General features: G+C 49.8%; 1 protein-coding gene across 2 annotated transcripts in view; it reads left to right on the top strand.

The window, feature by feature from the left end:
* Window positions 1–19,181, top strand: part of CFAP221 (cilia and flagella associated protein 221) — a 202,711-nt gene that overhangs the window by 70,230 nt on the left and 113,300 nt on the right. For both annotated transcript variants that reach the window (XM_063932818.1, XM_063932817.1), the window contains exon 8: window positions 704–872. In XM_063932818.1, coding sequence (XP_063788888.1) covers window positions 704–872 — 169 coding nt within the window. The remainder of the gene's footprint in view (window positions 1–703; window positions 873–19,181) is intronic.

The following is a 19,181-nucleotide window of genomic DNA, read 5'->3' as shown; positions in this document are numbered from 1 at the left end:
TGTGCTTGCTCAGTTGTATCATCTGCAGCAGGATGTGTCAATAATTGTCACCATACCCGGATTACTGTAATAACTTGGTCAAATAGTTACCGAATGCCTGTCATGCTCATTCATAATTAGCTTAATGAGCTTTCTGCGGTTCATAAGCGTGGAAGTTCATTATAAAATAAGGCACAATATTAAATTGGTTTATTTATAGCAACAACAATAGCAAAATAAAAATTAAGTAAACTCGCTATATTTATTTTTTCATTATTACAAAGTGATGTATAGGATTTAACCCTTAACGGTCCACATTATATCAGTGGATCCAGTCGGGATCTTGGCATTCGAAATACCGACGCCGGAATCCTGACACTGACTAGGTCCACAATGCCGGTGCCGGAATCCCGACCGAGTGTTTGCCAGGCCGCCGGAGAGGTATGCCGCGGGGATGCGCGCGGGGGTGGTGGTTAGACTTAGGCTGTGGGGGGATGGTTATGGTTAGGCTGAAGAAAGGGGGGCGGGGGGGTTAGTTTTAGGCACCACCGGGGAGGGTTGCGGTTAGGCTTCGGGGGGGGGGGGGGGGGGGGTTAGGTTTTGGACTTTCACCATCGGGATGCCGCGTTTGGTATATCACACCCGACCCCATATAAGAGGGAGGTGCTATATTTAGGGCTACATGGATCTGACACACACACATTTTGTCTTCCGTCTGTTTCAGGAATTATTCCCGCGGACGGAGTAATCGATGTGATTGTGACATATACGCCTACGAGCTACGGAACAGCTCAGATCAGCCTGGAGTTACTGATCTCTGAGTTCAACGCTAAGCCTCGCCGATGCGTCATTACCGGCACCTGCTCCCCAAATCTGGCTGCAACAGATACACAGTAGGTGCCCCCTATACTTTTCTGTCGCCAGTCTACCGGTGGGTCAGAGTTCCGTCCTAATGAGTCTAATTTACTAATGTGGAATAAAGGTGCAAAATCCACAGCGGCCAATCGTGCGCTTGTGCTGTTTAAAGGTGATTGCAGATTGGTAGATGTGAGTTTGACCTTAGTGACTTGGCGTGTGCCATTGTTCTTTATTGGTCCTGTTGGTGAGTGCGCTCATGTCTGTCTTAGTGAACATGTAAAGAGGGAATTACTATAAATGTTTGATAGTACTTGTCCCACATCTGTCCTGCATGGTTCCGCTCTTTAGTTTGCTTCTATTGGAGGTAATATAGGAAGCCAGTGGGCATGCCTGTAAAACGCCAGAATGGTCCCTCCAGGTGCACTCCAGACTGTCCGCTCTCACAAGACATCTCCCAATACAAAGAGGCTGACAGTCTCCAGTGGTGCGTTGTACAATTGACGTCACATGAAATTCCACCCTCATACAACTTTATATCCATCCCTTCCATTAAATAAAGCTGAAATACTGCTCGGCGAAATCTCATTTAAGGCTTTGATTAATGGGGTGTGAGTACCCAGAAACCCCCCCTGATGGACCAAATTATTTTTCTCTTACGTCCTAGAGGATGCTGGGGACTCCGTAAGGACCACGGGGATAGACGGGCTCCGCAGGAGACATGGGCACTTTAAGAAAGACTTTGGATCTGGGTGTGCACTGGCTCCTCCCTCTATGCCCCTCCTCCAGACCTCAGTTTGATACTGTGCCCAGTGGAGACTGGGTGCTTACAGGGAGCTCTCCTGAGTTTCCTGTCAGAAAGTATTTTAGTTAGGTTTTTTATTTTCAGGGAGCCTGCTGGCAACAGACTTCCTGCATCGAGGGACTGAGGAGAGAGAAACAGACCTACTTCTGTGAGTTTCAAGGCTCTGTTTCTTAGGCTACTGGACACCATTAGCTCCAGAGGGATCGGTACGCAGGTCTCACCCTCGCCGTCCGTCCCAGAGCCGCGCCGCCGTCCTCCTCGCAGAGCCGGAAGATAGAAGCCGGGTGAGTATGAGAAGAAAAGAAGATTTTAGAGGTGGCAGAAGACTTCTTGATCTTCACAGAGGTAACGCACAGCAGTAAAGCTGTGCGCCATTGCTCCCATACACCTCACACACGACAGTCACTGTAAGGGTGCAGGGCTCAGGGGGGGCGCCCTGGGCAGCATATAAACCTCTCCTTTGGCAAAAATACATATATACTTGTACAGCTGGGCACTGTACATGTATATAAAGAGCCCCCAACAGTTTTTTAAGATTTTTGAGCGGGACAGAAGCCCGCCGCCGAGGGGGCGGGGCTTCTCCCTCAGCACTCACCAGCGCCATTTTCTCCACAGCACACCGCTGAGAGGAAGCTCCCCGGACTCTCCCCTGCTTACTCACGGTTACAGAGGGTTTTCAAGAGGGGGGAGGGGCATATACATATAAAAGGCGCTACTGGGTAAACATTTTGTGTTTCTTCCTGGGTCATATAGCGCTGGGGTGTGTGCTGGCATACTCTCTCTCTGTCTCTCCTAAGGGCCTGGTGGGGAAGCTGTCTTCAGATAAGAGTTTCCCTGTGTGTGTGGTGTGTCGGTACGCGTGTGTCGACATGTCTGAGGTAGAAGGCTCGCCTAGGGAGGAGGGGGAGCGTATGAATGTGAGGTCTCCGTCGGCAGCGCCGACACCTGACTGGATGGATATGTGGAATGTTTTAAGTGCTAATGTAAATTTCTCTGACGTCCTAAGTGGATGCTGGGGACTCCGTCAGGACCATGGGGATTAGCGGCTCCGCAGGAGACAGGGCACAAAAGTAAAAGCTTTAGGATCAGGTGGTGTGCACTGGCTCCTCCCCCTATGACCCTCCTCCAAGCCTCAGTTAGGTTTTTGTGCCCGGCCGAGAAGGGTGCAATCTAGGTGGCTCTCCTAAAGAGCTGCTTAGAGTAAAAGTTTTGTTAGGTTTTTTTATTTTCAGTGAGTCCTGCTGGCAACAGGCTCACTGCAACGAGGGACTTAGGGGAGAAGAAGTGAACTCACCTGCGTGCAGGATGGATTGGCTTCTTAGGCTACTGGACACTAGCTCCAGAGGGACGATCACAGGTACAGCCTGGATGGGTCACCGGAGCCGCGCCGCCGACCCCCTTGCAGATGCTGAAGAGAGAAGAGGTCCAGAAATCGGCGGCTGAAGACTTCTCAGTCTTCATGAGGTAGCGCACAGCACTGCAGCTGTGCGCCATTGCTCTCAGCACACTTCACACCAACGGTCACTGAGGGTGCAGGGCGCTGGGGGGGGCGCCCTGGGCAGCAATGAAAGTACCTATGCTGGCTAAAAATACATCACATATAGCCTCTGGGGCTATATGGATGTATTTAACCCCTGCCAGGTTGTCAGAAAAACGGGAGAAGAAGCCCGCCGAAAAGGGGGCGGGGCCTATTCTCCTCAGCACACAGCGCCATTTTCCTACACAGCTCCGCTGCTAGGAAGGCTCCCAGGCTCTCCCCTGCACTGCACTACAGAAACAGGGTTAAAACAGAGAGGGGGGGCACTTATTTGGCGATATTATTATATATTAAGATGCTATAAGGGAAAACACTTATATAAGGTTGTCCCTGTATAATTATAGCGTTTTGGTGTGTGCTGGCAAACTCTCCCTCTGTCTCCCCAAAGGGCTAGTGGGGTCCTGTCCTCTATCAGAGCATTCCCTGTGTGTGTGCTGTGTGTCGGTACGTGTGTGTCGACATGTATGAGGACGATGTTGGTGAGGAGGCGGAGCAATTGCCTGTAATGGTGATGTCACTCTCTAGGGAGTCGACACCGGAATGGATGGCTTATTTAGGGAATTACGTGATAATGTCAACACGCTGCAAGGTCGGTTGACGACATGAGACGGCCGGCAAACCAATTAGTACCTGTCCAGGCGTCTCAAACACCGTCAGGGGCTTTAAAACGCCCATTTACCTCAGTCGGTCGACACAGACACGGACACTGACTCCAGTGTCGACGGTGAAGAAACAAACGTATTTTCCATTAGGGCCACACGTTACATGTTAAGGGCAATGAAGGAGGTGTTACATATTTCTGATACTACAAGTACCACAAAAAAGGGTATTATGTGGGGTGTGAAAAAACTACCTGTAGTTTTTCCTGAATCAGATAAATTAAATGAAGTGTGTGATGATGCGTGGGTTTCCCCCGATAGAAAATTATTGGCGTTATACCCTTTCCCGCCAGAAGTTAGGGCGCGTTGGGAAACACCCCTTAGGGTGGATAAGGCGCTCACACGCTTATCAAAACAAGTGGCGTTACCGTCTCCAGATACGGCCGCCCTCAAGGAGCCAGCTGATAGGAGGCTGGAAAATATCCTAAAAAGTATATACACACATACTGGTGTTATACTGCGACCAGCGATCGCCTCAGCCTGGATGTGCAGCGCTGGGGTGGCTTGGTCGGATTCCCTGACTGAAAATATTGATACCCTTGAGCCAGAAGATGTTTATGGACACGACAGTGGTCAGGTGATGCAGATTCCAAACGGCACATGGAAGTATTGCCGTATAAAGAAAAAGACACCGTCTTTTCAGCCTCAGTCCTTTCGTCCCCATAAGGGCAAGCGGGCAAAAGGCCAGTCATATCTGCCCAGGGATAGAGGAAAGGGAAGAAGACTGCAGCAGGCAGCCCCTTCCCAGGAACAGAAGCCCTCCACCGCTTCTGCCAAGTCCTCAGCATGACGCTGGGGCCGTACAAGCGGACTCAGGTGCGGTGGGGGGTCGTCTCAAGAGTTTCAGCGCGCAGTGGGCTCACTCGCAAGTGGACCCCTGGATCCTACAAGTAGTATCCCAGGGGTACAGATTGGAAGTTCGAGACGTCTCCCCCTCGCAGGTTCCTGAAGTCTGCTTTACCAACGTCTCCCTCCGACAGGGAGGCAGTATTGGAAAAATTCACAAGCTGTATTCCCAGCAGGTGATAATCAAAGTACCCCTCCTACAACAAGGAAAGGAGTATTATTCCACACTATATTGTGGTACTGAAGCCAGACGGCTCGGTGAGACCTATTCTAAATCTGAAATCTTTGAACACGAGCAGTGATAGAGAACCAGGAAGAAGGGGACTATATGGTGTCCCTGGACTTCAAGGATGCTTACCTCCATGTCCCAATTTGCCCTTCTCACCAAGGGTACCTCAGGTTCGTGGTACAGAACTGTCACTATCAGTTTCAGACGCTGCCGTTTGGATTGTCCACGGCACCCCGGGTCTTTACCAAGGTAATGGCCGAAATGATGATCCTTCTTCAAAGAAAAGGCGTCTTATTTATCCCTTACTTGGACGATATCCTGATAAGGGCAAGGTCCAGAGAACAGTTGGAGGTCGGAGTAGCACTATCTCAAGTAGTTCTACGACAGCACGGGTGGATTCTAAATATTCCAAAATCGCAGCTGTTTCCGACGACACGTCTGCTGTTCCTAGGGATGATTCTGGACACAGTCCAGAAAAAGGTGTTTCTCCCGGAGGAGAAAGCCAGGGAGTTATCCGAGCTAGTCAGAAACCTCCTAAAACCAGGCCAAGTGTCAGTGCATCAATGCACAAGAGTCCTGGGAAAAATGGTGGCTTCTTACGAAGCGATTCCATTCGGCAGATTTCACGCAAGAATTTTTCAGTGGGATCTGCTGGACGAATGGTCCGGATCGCATCTTCAGATGCATCAGCGGATAATCCTGTCTCCAAGGACAAGGGTGTCTCTTCTGTGGTGGCTGCAGAGTGCTCATCTACTAGAGGGCAGCACATTCGGCATTCAGGACTGGGTTCTGGTGACCACGGATGCCAGCCTGAGAGGCTGGGGAGCAGTCACACAGGGAAGAAATTTCCAAGGAGTGTGGTCAAGTCTGGAGACTTCTCTCCACATAAATATACTGGAGCTAAGGGCAATTTACAATGCTCTGAGCCTAGGAAGACCTCTGCTTCAAAGTCAACCGGTGCTGATCCAGTCGGACAACATCACGGCAGTCGCCCACGTAAACAGACAGGGCGGCACAAGAAGCAGGAGGGCAATGGCAGCAAGGATTCTTCGCTGGGCGAAAAATCATGTGATAACACTGTCAGCGGTGTTCATTCCGGGAGTGGACAACTGGGAAGCAGACTTCCTCAGCAGGAACGACCTCCACCCGGGAGAGTGGGGACTTCATCTGGAAGTCTTCCACATGATTGTGAACCATTGGGAAAGACCAAAGGTGGACATGATGGCGTCCCGTCTGAACAAAAAACTGGACAGGTATTGCGCCAGGTCAAGAGACCCTCAGGCAATAGCTGGGACGCTCTGGTAACACCGTGGGTGTACCAGTCGGTGTATGTGTTCCCTCCTCTGCCTCTCATACCCAAGGTACTGAGAATTATAAGACGGAGAGGAGTAAGAACTATACTCGTGGCTCCGGATTGGCCAAGAAGGACTTGGTACCCGGAACTTCAAGAGATACTAAGAAGGGACTTGCTTCAGCAAGGATCATGTCTGTTCCAAGACTTACCGCGGCTGCGTTTGACGGCATGGCGGTTGAACGCCGGATCCTAAGGGAAAAAGGCATTCCGGAAGAGGTCATCCCTACCCTGGTCAGAGCCAGGAAGGAGGTGACCGCACAACATTATCACCGCATTTGGCGAAAATATGTTGCATGGTGTGAGGCCAGGAAGGCCCCCACGGAGGAATTTCAACTCGGTCGATTCCTGCATTTCCTACAAACAGGAGTGTCTATGGGCTTCAAATTGGGGTCCATTAAGGTTCAAATTTCGGCCCTGTCGATTTTCTTCCAGAAAGAATTGGCTTCAGTTCCTGAAGTCCAGAAGTTTGTCAAGGGAGTACTGCATATACAACCCCCTTTTGTGCCTCCAGTGGCACTGTGGGATCTCAACGTAGTTCTGGGATTCCTCAAATCACATTGGTTTAAACCGCTCAAATCTGTGGATTTGAAATATCTCACATGGAAAGTGACCATGCTGTTGGCCCTGGCCTCGGCCAGGCGAGTGTCAGAATTGGCGGCTTTGTCTCACAAAAGCCCATATCTGATTGTCCATTCGGACAGGGCAGAGCTGCGGACTCGTCCCCAGTTTCTCCCTAAGGTGGTGTCAGCGTTTCACCTGAACCAGCTTATTGTGGTACCTGCGGCTACTAGGGACTTGGAGGACTCCAAGTTGCTAGATGTTGTCAGGGCCCTGAAAATATAGGTTTCCAGGACGGCTGGAGTCAGGAAAACTGACTTGCTGTTATCCTGTATGCACCCAACAAACTGGGTGCTCTTGCTTCTAAGCAGACGATTGCTAGTTGGATGTGTAGTACAATTCAGCTTGCACATTCTGTGGCAGGCCTGCCACAGCCAAAATATGTAAATGCCCATTCCACAAGGAAGGTGGGCTCATCTTGGGCGGCTGCCCGAGGGGTCTCGGCTTTACAACTTTGCCGAGCTGCTACTTGGTCAGGGGCAAACACGTTTGAAAAATTCTACAAATTTGATACCCTGGCTGAGGAGGACCTGGAGTTCTCTCATTCGGTGCTGCAGAGTCATCCGCACTCTCCCGCCCGTTTGGGAGCTTTGGTATAATCCCCATGGTCCTGACGGAGTCCCCAGCATCCACTTAGGACGTCAGAGAAAATAAGAATTTACTTACCGATAATTCTATTTCTCGTAGTCCGTAGTGGATGCTGGGCGCCCATCCCAAGTGCGGATTGTCTGCAATACTTGTACATAGTTATTGTTACAAAAATCGGGTTATTATTGTTGTGAGCCATCTTTTCAGAGGCTCCGCTGTTATCATGCTGTTAACTGGGTTCAGATCACAGGTTGTACAGTGTGATTGGTGTGGCTGGTATGAGTCTTACCCGGGATTCAAAATCCTTCCTTATTGTGTACGCTCGTCCGGGCACAGTATCCTAACTGAGGCTTGGAGGAGGGTCATAGGGGGAGGAGCCAGTGCACACCACCTGATCCTAAAGCTTTTACTTTTGTGCCCTGTCTCCTGCGGAGCCGCTAATCCCCATGGTCCTGACGGAGTCCCCAGCATCCACTACGGACTACGAGAAATAGAATTATCGGTAAGTAAATTCTTACTTTATTGCACAAAAGATTAGACAAGGCTGAAGCTAGGGAACAGTCTGGGAGTCAACCCATGTCTGTCCCTATGTCGCCGGGACCTTCCGGGTCTCAAAAGCGCCCACTATCCCAAATAGGAGACACAGATACCGACACGGATTCGGACTCCAGTGTCGACTACGATGATGCAAAGTTACAGCCAAAAGTGGCTAAATGTATTCGTTATATGATTATTGCAATAAAAGATGTTTTGCATATCACAGAGGAACCCCCTGTCCCTGACACGAGGGTACACATGTATAAGGGAAAGAAACCTGAGGTAACTTTTCCCTCCTCACATGAGTTGAACGAATTATGTGAAAAAGCTTGGGAATCTCCAGACAAAAAACTGCAGATTCCCAAAAGGATTCTTATGGCGTATCCTTTCCAGCCAACAGACAGTATACGGTGGGAATCCTCTCCTAAGGTAGACAAAGCATTGACACGCTTATCAAAAAAGATAGCGCTGCCATCCCAAGATACAGCTACCCTCAAGGAAACTGCTGACCGCAAGCAGGAGGTTACCTTGAAGTCCATTTACACACATTCTGGTACATTACTCAGACCGGCAATTGCGTCGGCCTGGGTTTGTAGCGCTGTAGCAGCATGGACAGATTAATTATCAACGGTAATTGAGACCCTAGATAAGGATACCATTTTGTTGACCCTAGGACATATAAAAGATGCTGTCTTATATATGAGAGATGCTCAAAGAGACATTAGTCTACTGGGTTCCAGAATAAACGCTATGTCTATTTCTGCTAGGCGAGTCTTATGGACCCGGCAGTGGACAGGTGATGCCGACTCAAAGAGGCATATGGAGGTTTTGCCTTACAAGGGTGAGGAATTGTTTGGGGAAGGTCTCTCGGACCTCGTCTCCACAGCTACAGCAGGTAAATCAAATTTTTTGCCTTATGTTCCCTCACAGCCTAAGAAAGCGCCACATTATCAAATGCAGTCCTTTCGTTCAAATAAAAGCAAAAGAGTACGTGGATCGTCCTTTCTTGGCAGAGGAAAAAAGCTGCACAACACAGCTAGTTCCCAGGAACAGAATCCTCCCCGGCCTCTGCAAAATCCACCGTATGACGCTGGGGCTCCGCTGAGGGAGTCCGCCCCAGTGGGGACACGTCTTCGACTTTTCAGCCACATCTGGGTTCACTCACAGGTGGATCCCTGGGCAATGGAAATTGTTTCTCAGGGATACAAGCTGGAATTCGAAGAGGTGCCTCCTCGCCGGTTTCTCAAATCGGCTCTACCGACTTCTCCCCTAGAAAGGGAGATAGTGTTAAATGCTATTCACAAATTGTGTCTTCAACAAGTGGTGGTCGAGGTTCCCCTGCATCAAAGAGGGAAGGTGGTCGAGGTTCCCCTGCTTCAAAGAGGGAAGGGTTACTACTCAACTCTGTTTGTAGTCCCAAAACCGGACGGTTCGGTCAGACCCATTTTGAATTTAAAATCCCTGAACCTATACTTAAAACGGTTCAAGTTCAAGATGGAATCGCTCAGAGCGGTCATCGCCAGCCTGGAAGGGGGGGATTTTATGGTGTCTCTGGACATAAAGGATGCATACCTGCATGTCCCCATATATCCTCCTCATCAGGCGTACCTGAGATTTGCGGAACAGGATTGTCATTACCAATTTCAGACGTTGCCGTTTGGGCTTTCCACGGCCCCGAGGATTTTCACCAAGGTAATGGCGGAAATGATGGTGCTCCTGCGCAAGCAGGGTGTCACAATTATCCCATACTTGGACGATCTCCTCATAAAAGCGAGATCACGAGAGAAGTTACTGAACAGCGTGTCACTTTCACTGAAGGTGTTACAGCAACACGGCTGGATTCTTAATATCCCAAAGTCGCAGCTGGTTCCTACGACTCGTCTGACTTTCTTGGGCATGATTCTGGACACAGACCAGAAAAGGTTTTTCTTCCGATAGAAAAAGCTCAGGAACTTATGACTCTAGTCAAGAACCTATTGAAACCAAAACAAGTGCCAGTACATCATTGCACTCAAGTCCTGGGAAAGATGGTGGCAACATACGAAGCCATTCCCTTCGGCAGATTCCATGCAAGGACTTTCCAATGTGACCTATTGAACAAGTGGTCCGGGTCACATCTACAAATTCATCAGCTGATCACCCTGTCCCCCAGAGCCAGGGTATCTCTCCTGTGGGGGCTGCAGAGTGCTCACCTTTTAGAAGGCCGCAGGTTCGGCTTTCAAGACTGGATCCTGGTGACCACGGACGCGAGCCTCAGAGGGTGGGGAGCAGTCACACAGGGAAGAAACCTCCAAGGACTTTGGTCAAGTCAAGAGACTTGTCATCACATCAACATCCTGGAACTGAGGGCCATATACAAAGCCCTACGTCAAGCGGAGAACTTACTTCGCGACCAACCAGTTCTGATCCAGTCAGACAACATCACCGCAGTGGCTCATGTAAACCGCCAAGGCGGCACAAGGAGCAGAGTGGCAATGGCGGAAGCCACCAGGATTCTTCGCTGGGCGGAAAATCATGTAAGCGCACTGTCTGCAGTGTTCATTCCGGGAGTGGACAACTGGGAAGCAGACTTCCTCAGCAGACACGACCTGTATCCAGGAGAGTTCATCAGGAAGTCTTTGCGCAGATTGCAAGTCAGTGGGGACTGCCCCAGATAGACATGATGGCGTCCCGCCTCAACAAAAAGCTACAGAGGTATTGCGCCAGATCAAAAGACCCTCAGGCGGTAGCTGTAGACGCCCTAGTGACACCGTGGGTGTTCCAGTCGGTCTATGTGTTTCCTCCTCTTCCTCTCATACCCAAGGTGTTGAGAATAATAAGAAAAAGAGGAGTGAGAACAATTCTCATTGTTCCAGATTGGCCACGAAGGACCTGGTATCCGGATCTGCTGGAAATGCTCACAGAAGATCCGTGGCCTCTTCCTCTACGACAGGACCTGTTGCAACAGGGGCCCTGTCTGTTCCAAGACTTACCGCGGCTGCGTTTGACGGCATGGCGGTTGAACGCAGGATCCTAGCGGAAAAAGGCATTCCGGATGAGGTCATTGCTACACTGATAAAGGCTAGGAAGGACGTGACAGCTAAACATTATCACCGTATATGGCGAAAATATGTTTCTTGGTGTGAGGCCAGGAATGCTCCTACGGAAGAATTCGATCTGGGCCGTTTCCTTCACTTCCTACAGACTGGAGTGAATTTGGGCCTAAAATTGGGCTCTATTAAGGTTCAGTTTTCGGCCGTATCCATTTTCTTTCAAAAAGAATTGGCTTCTCTCCCAGAAGTACAGACTTTTGTGAAGGGAGTGCTACATATTCAGCCTCCTTTTATACCTCCGGTGGCACCTTGGGACCTTAACGTGGTGTTGAGTTTCCTTAAGTCGCACTGGTTTGAACCACTTCAAACGGTGGAGTTGAAATATCTCACTTGGAAGGTGGTCATGTTATTAGCCTTGGCTTCGGCTAGGCGAGTGTCGGAATTGGCGGCTTTGTCTCATAAAAGCCCCTATCTGGTTTTCCATATGGATAGGGCGGAATTGCGGACCCGTCCTCAGTTCTTGCCTAAGGTGGTGTCATCTTTTCATATGAACCAAACTATTGTGGTGCCTGTGGCTATGCGAGACTTGGAGGATTCCGAGTCCCTTGATGTAGTCAGGGCTTTGAAAATTTACGTGGCCAGAACGGCTAGAGTCAGGAAAACAGAGGCACTGTTTGTCCTATATGCAGCCAACAAGGTTGGCGCCCCTGCTTCAAAGCAGACTATTGCTCGCTGGATCTGTAACACGATTCAGCAGGCGCATTCTACGGCTGGATTGCCGTTGCCAAAATCGGTCAAGGCCCATTCCACGAGGAAGGTGGGCTCGTCTTGGGCGGCTGCCCGAGGGGTCTCGGCACTACAACTGTACCATGCTGCTACTTGGTCGGGTTCAAACACCTTTGCAAAGTTCTATAAGTTTGATACCCTGGCTGAGGAGGACCTAATGTTTGCTCATTCGGTGCTGCAGAGTCATCCGCACTCTCCCGCCCGTTTGGGAGCTTTGGTATAATCCCCATGGTCCTTACGGAGTCCCCAGCATCCTCTAGGACGTAAGAGAAAATAAGATTTTAAACCTACCGGTAAATCTTTTTCTCGTAGTCCGTAGAGGATGCTGGGCGCCCGTCCCTAGTGCGGACTACTTCTGCGAGACTTGTATATAGTTTTGCTTACATAAGGGTTATGTTATAGTTTCATCAGTTTTGGACTGATGCTACGTTGTTTTTCATACTGTTAACTGTTTAATAAATACACAAGTTATACGGTGTGATTGGTGTGGCTGGTATGAATCTTGCCCTTGGATTAACAAAAATCCTTTCCTCGTACTGTCCGTCTCCTCTGGGCACAGTTTCTCTAACTGAGGTCTGGAGGAGGGGCATAGAGGGAGGAGCCAGTGCACACCCATACCTAAAGTCTTTCTTAAAGTGCCCATGTCTCCTGCGGAGCCCGTCTATCCCCATGGTCCTTACGGAGTCCCCAGCATCCTCTACGAACTACGAGAAAAAGATTTACCGGTAGGTTTAAAATCTTATTTCTCTGACGTCCTAGTGGATGCTGGGAACTCCCTAAGGACCATGGGGAACAGCGGCTCCGCAGGAGACTGGGCACAAAAGTAAAGCTTTAGGACTACCTGGTGTGCACTGGCTCCTCCCCCGATGACCCCCCTCCAAGCCTCTGTTAGATTTTTGTGCCCGACCGAGCAGGGTGCAATCTAGGGGGCTCTCCTCAGCTTCTTAGAAAAAGTTAGTTTTAGGTTTCTTATTTTCAGTGAGACCTGCTGGCAACAGGCTCACTGCATCGAGGGACTAAGGGGAGAAGAAGCGAACCTGCCTGCTTGCAGCCTGCTTGGGCTTCTTAGGCTACTGGACACCATTAGCTCCAGAGGGACCGAACACAGGCCCAGCCTCGGAGTCCGGTCCCAGAGCCGCGCCGCCGGCCCCCTTACAGAGCCAGAAGCAAGAAGAGGTCCGGAAAATCGGCGGCAGAAGACATCAGTCTTCAACAAGGTAGCGCACAGCACTGCAGCTGTGCGCCATTGCTCCTCAGGCACACTTCACACTCCGGTCACTGAGGGTGCAGGGCGCTAGGGGGGGGCGCCCTGAGCAGCAATGAAAACACCTTGGCTGGCGAAAATACATCACATATAACCCCCAGGGCTATATGGATGTATTTTAACCCCTGCCAGAATATACCAAAACGCGGGAGAAAAGTCCGCCGAGAAGGGGGCGGAGCCTATCTCCTCAGCACACGGGCGCCATTTTCCCTCACAGCTCCGCTGGAAGGACGTCTCCCTGACTCTCCCCTGCAGTCCTGCACTACAGAAAAGGGTAAAAAAGAGAGGGGGGGCACTAATTTGGCGCAGTTTGATAATATCAGCAGCTATAAGGGGAAAACACATTATATAGTGATATCCCTATATATATATATAGCGCTCTGGTGTGTGCTGGCATACTCTCCCTCTGTCTCCCCAAAGGGCTAGTGGTGTCCTGTCCTCTATCAGAGCATTCCCTGTGTGTGTGCTGTGTGTCGGTACGATTGTGTCGACATGTTTGAGGAGGAAAATGATGTGGAGGCGGAGCAATTGCCTGTAATAGAGATGTCACCCCCTAGGGAGTCGACACCTGAGTGGATGGGCTTATGGAAGGAATTACGTGACAGTGTCAGCTCTTTACAAAAGACGGTTGATGACATGAGGCAGCCGGCTACTCAGCTTGTGCCTGTCCAGGCGTCTCAAAGGCCATCAGGGGCTCTAAAACGCCCGCTACCTCAGATGGCAGACACAGACGCCGACACGGATACTGACTCCAGTGTCGACGAGGAAGTGACGAATGTGACTTCCAGTAGGGCCACACGTTACATGATTGAGGCAATGAAAAATGTTTTACATATTTCTGATAATACAAGTACCACTAAAAAGGGTATTATGTTTGGTGAGAAAAAACTGCCTGTAGTTTTTCCTGCATCTGAGGAATTAAATGAAGTGTGTGATGAAGCGTGGGCTTCCCCCGATAAAAAACTGATAATTCCTAAAAGGTTATTGGCATCATACCCTTTCCCGCCAGAGGATAGGGCACGTTGGGAAACACCCCCTAGGGTGGATAAAGCGCTCACACGCTTGTCTAAACAGGTGGCACTACCCTCTCCTGAGACGGCCGCCCTTAAGGAACCTGCTGACAGAAAGCAGGAGAATATCCTAAAATGTATATACACTCACACGGGAGTTATACTGCGACCAGCAATCGCCTCAGCATGGATGTGCAGTGCTGGGGTGGCTTGGTCGGATTCCCTGACGGACAATATTGATACCCTAGACAGGGACAGTATATTACTGACTATAGAGCATTTAAAAGATGCATTTCTATATATGCGTGATGCACAGAGGGATATCTGCCGACTGGCATCAAGAGTAAGTGCGCTGTCCATTTCTGCCAGAAGAGGGTTATGGACGCGGCAGTGGTCAGGTGATGCGGATTCCAAAAGGCATATGGAAGTATTGCCTTATAAAGGGGAGGAGTTATTTGGGGTAGGTCTATCAGACCTAGTGGCCACGGCAACTGCTGGGAAATCCACATTTTTACCCCAGGTAGCCTCTCAACATAAGAAGACGCCGTATTATCAGGCGCAATCCTTTCGGCCCCATAAGGGCAAGCGAGCAAAAGGCTCCTCATTTCTGCCCCGTGGCAGAGGGAGAGGGAAAAGGCTGCAGCAAACAGCCAGTTCCCAGGAACAGAAGCCCTCTCCCGCCTCTGCCAAGTCCTCAGCATGACGCTGGGGCTTTACAAGCGGACTCAGGCACAGTGGGGGCCCGTCTCAAGAGTTTCAGCGCGCAGTGGGCTCACTCACAAGTGGACCCCTGGATCCCTCAGGTGGTATCTCAGGGGTACAAATTGGAATTCGAGACGTCTCCCCCTCGCCGTTTCCTAAAGTCTGCTTTACCGACGTCTCCCTCCGACAGGGAGGCGGTATTGGAAGCCATTCACAAGCTGTATTCCCAGCAGGTGATAATCAGGGTACCCCTCCTGCAACAGGGAAAGGGGTATTATTCCACGCTGTTTGTGGTACCGAAGCCGGACGGCTCGGTGAGACCTATTTTAAATCTAAAATCCTTTAACACTTACATACAGAGGTTCAAATTCAAGATGGAGTCACTCAGAGCAGTGATTGTGAACCTGGAAGAAGGGGATTATATGGTGTCTCTGGACATCAAGGATGCTTACCTCCATGTCCCAATTTACCCTTCTCACCAAGGGTACCTCAGGTTTGTGGTACAGAACTGTCACTATCCGTTTCAGACGCTGCCGTTTGGATTGTCCACGGCACCCCGGGTCTTTACCAAAGTAATGGCCGAAATGATGATACTCCTTCGAAGGAAGGGAGTTTTAGTTATCCCTTACTTGGACGATCTCCTGATAAGGGCAAGATCCAGGGAACAGTTGGAAGTCGGGGTAGCACTATCTCAGGTAGTGTTGCGGCAGCACGGTTGGATTCTCAATATTCCAAAATCGCAGCTGATCCCGACGACGCGTCTTCTATTCCTAGGGATGATCCTGGACACAGTCCAGAAAAAGGTGTTTCTCCCGGAGGAGAAAGCCAGGGAGTTATCCGAGCTAGTCAGAAACCTCCTAAAACCAGGCCAAGTCTCAGTGCATCAATGCACAAGGGTCCTGGGAAAAATGGTGGCTTCCTACGAAGCAATCCCATTCGGCAGATTCCACGCAAGAACTTTCCAGTGGGACCTGCTGGACAAATGGTCCGGATCGCATCTTCAGATGCATCAGCGGATAACCCTGTCACCAAAGACAAGGGTGTCTCTCCTGTGGTGGTTACAGAGTGCTCATCTTCTAGAGGGCCGCAGATTCGGCATTCAGGACTGGGTCCTGGTGACCACGGATGCCAGCCTGCGAGGCTGGGGAGCAGTCACACAGGGAAGGAATTTCCAGGGCTTGTGGTCAAGCCTGGAGACATCACTTCACATAAATATCCTGGAGCTAAGGGCCATTTACAATACTCTAAGCCTAGCAAGACCGCTGCTTCAAGGTCAGCCGGTGCTGATCCAGTCAGACAACATCACGGCAGTCGCCCACGTAAACAGACAGGGCGGCACAAGAAGCAGGAGGGCTATGGCAGAAGCTGCAAGGATTCTTCGCTGGGCGGAAAATCATGTGATAGCACTGTCAGCAGTGTTCATTCCGGGAGTGGACAACTGGGAAGCAGACTTCCTCAGCAGGCACGACCATCCACCCGGGAGAGTGGGGACTTCACCCAGAAGTCTTCCACATGATTGTGAACCGTTGGGAAAAACCAAAGGTGGACATGATGGCGTCCCGCCTCAACAAAAAACTAGACAGGTATTGCGCCAGGTCACGGGACCCTCAGGCAATAGCTGTGGACGCTCTGGTAACGCCGTGGGTGTACCAGTCAGTGTATGTGTTCCCTCCTCTGCCTCTCATACCCAAGGTACTGAGAATTATAAGACGGAGAGGAGTAAGAACTATACTCGTGGCTTCGGATTGGCCAAGAAGGACTTGGTACCCGGAACTTCAAGAGATGCTCACAGAGGACCCGTGGCCTCTACCTCTAAGAAGGGACCTGCTCCAGCAAGGACCCTGTCTGTTCCAAGACTTACCGCGGCTGCGTTTGACGGCATGGCGATTGAACGCCGGATCCTGAAGGAAAAAGGCATTCCGGATGAAGTCATCCCTACCCTGATCAAAGCCAGGAAGGATGTAACCGCAAAGCATTATCACCGAATTTGGCGTAAATATGTTGCGTGGTGCGAGGCCAGGAAGGCCCCTACAGAGGAATTTCAACTGGGTCGATTCCTGCATTTCCTGCAAACAGGAGTGTCTATGGGCCTAAAATTGGGGTCCATTAAGGTTCAAATTTCGGCCCTGTCGATTTTCTTCCAGAAAGAACTGGCTTCAGTTCCTGAAGTTCAGACGTTTGTCAAGGGGGTACTGCATATACAGCCTCCTTTTGTGCCTCCAGTGGCACCTTGGGATCTCAATGTAGTTTTGGGGTTCCTAAAATCACATTGGTTTGAACCACTCACCACTGTGGACTTAAAATATCTCACATGGAAAGTGGTAATGCTGTTGGCCTTGGCTTCGGCCAGGCGTGTGTCAGAATTGGCGGCTTTATCCTATAAAAGCCCTTACCTGATTTTTCATACGGACAGGGCAGAATTGAGGACTCGTCCTCAATTTCTCCCTAAAGTGGTTTCAGCGTTTCACCTGAACCAACCTATTGTGGTACCTGTGGCTACTAGGGACTTGGAGGACTCCAAGTTGCTGGACGTAGTCAGGGCCCTGAAAATATATGTTTCCAGGACGGCTGGAGTCAGAAAATCTGACTCGCTGTTTATCCTGTATGCACCCAACAAGCTGGGTGCTCCTGCTTCTAAGCAGACTATTGCTCGTTGGATTTGTAGTACAATTCAGCTTGCACATTCTGTGGCAGGCCTGCCACAGCCAAAATCTGTAAAAGCCCATTCCACAAGGAAGGTGGGCTCATCTTGGGCGGCTGCCCGAGGGGTCTCGGCTTTACAACTTTGCCGAGCAGCTACTTGGTCAGGGGCAAACACGTTTGCTAAATTCTACAAATTTGATACCCTGGCTGAGGAGGACCTGGAGTTCTCTCATTCGGTGCTGCAGAGTCATCCGCACTCTCCCGCCTGTTTGGGAGCTTTGGTATAATCCCCATGGTCCTTACGGAGTTCCCAGCATCCACTAGGACGTCAGAGAAAATAAGAATTTACTTACCGATAATTCTATTTCTCGTAGTCCGTAGTGGATGCTGGGCGCCCATCCCAAGTGCGGATTGTCTGCAATACTTGTACATAGTTATTGTTAACGAAATCGGGTTATTGTTGTTGTGAGCCATCTTCCAGAGGCTCCTCTGTTATCATGCTGTTAACTGGGTTCAGATCACAGGTTGTACGGTGTGATTGGTGTGGCTGGTATGAGTCTTACCCGGGATTCATGAATCCTTCCTTATTGTGTACGCTCGTCCGGGCACAGTGTCCTAACTGAGGCTTGGAGGGGGGTCATGGGGGGAGGAGCCAGTGCACACCAGGTAGTCCTAAAGCTTTACTTTTGTGCCCAGTCTCCTGCGGAGCCGCTGTTCCCCATGGTCCTTACGGAGTTCCCAGCATCCACTACGGACTACGAGAAATAGAATTATCGGTAAGTAAATTCTTATTTTTTTCCAGAGACGGAGACAGCTATGTCTCCGTCTCAGAATAAACCGCGACCGCAATCGCGACCGCAGCAGCACGGACGGGAGAGCTGGGGAGTTGCTGTGCGTGCTCATCCCACAGCTGCTCCTTCATCCGACTTGTCACATTCTGAAACGAATGGGCCGGCTGCTGCCATTCTCCTCCTCTCAGCAATAGGTTTGTGTTTAACTGTGTACATAAGTACAGTGTATGTGTGTGTGTGTGTGTGTGTGTGTGTGTGTGTGTGTGTGTGTGATTTTGCAATGTATATGTGATTGCAGTGCACCTGTGTGTGGTATGATATGTATGTTTGTGTATTGTACTATGTATGTGTGTGCAATGTTTGTGGTGAGCTATATATATGTGTGTGTGGTATGCTATGTATGATCATTTTGTACTATGTATGTGTGTGCAATGTGTGTGGTGATCTATGTGTGTATTTGTGTGGGATACTATGTATATATGTATATGTTTTGTACTATGTATATGCGTGTGTGGTGTGCTATGTATAGTGTGGCCGTTGCGATGTGTGTATTTGTGTGGTGTGCCATGTAATGTATATGTGTGTGTGCTATGTATGTGTATGCATTGTGTGTTGTGAGCTACAGTATGTATGTATGTATGTATGTATGTGTGGTGTGCTATGTACACAGTATGTGTGTGTGCGCATGTGTGTGTTATGCTATTTATGTGTATGCAATGTGAATATGAATGTGTGTGTGTGATGTTCTACTGTATGTATATATATATATATATATATATAACCTCCTCAAACAGGCGGCACTCGGAGGCTGTATAAATGGTGAAAACGTCCAGTGCTTTATTTCAACGTTTCGGGGGTCAAGCCCCCGTCTTCAGGAAAACACACTACAACAGTGACAATACATGTGACAACCTTTAAATAACTCACCCCTCCAAGAAACGCCAGC

This window comes from Pseudophryne corroboree, chromosome 7 (assembly GCF_028390025.1).
Source record: "Pseudophryne corroboree isolate aPseCor3 chromosome 7, aPseCor3.hap2, whole genome shotgun sequence".
NCBI lineage: Eukaryota > Metazoa > Chordata > Amphibia > Anura > Myobatrachidae > Pseudophryne > Pseudophryne corroboree.
The sequence above is the reverse complement of the archived record's forward strand: the minus strand, read 5'-3'. Positions and strand labels throughout refer to the sequence as shown.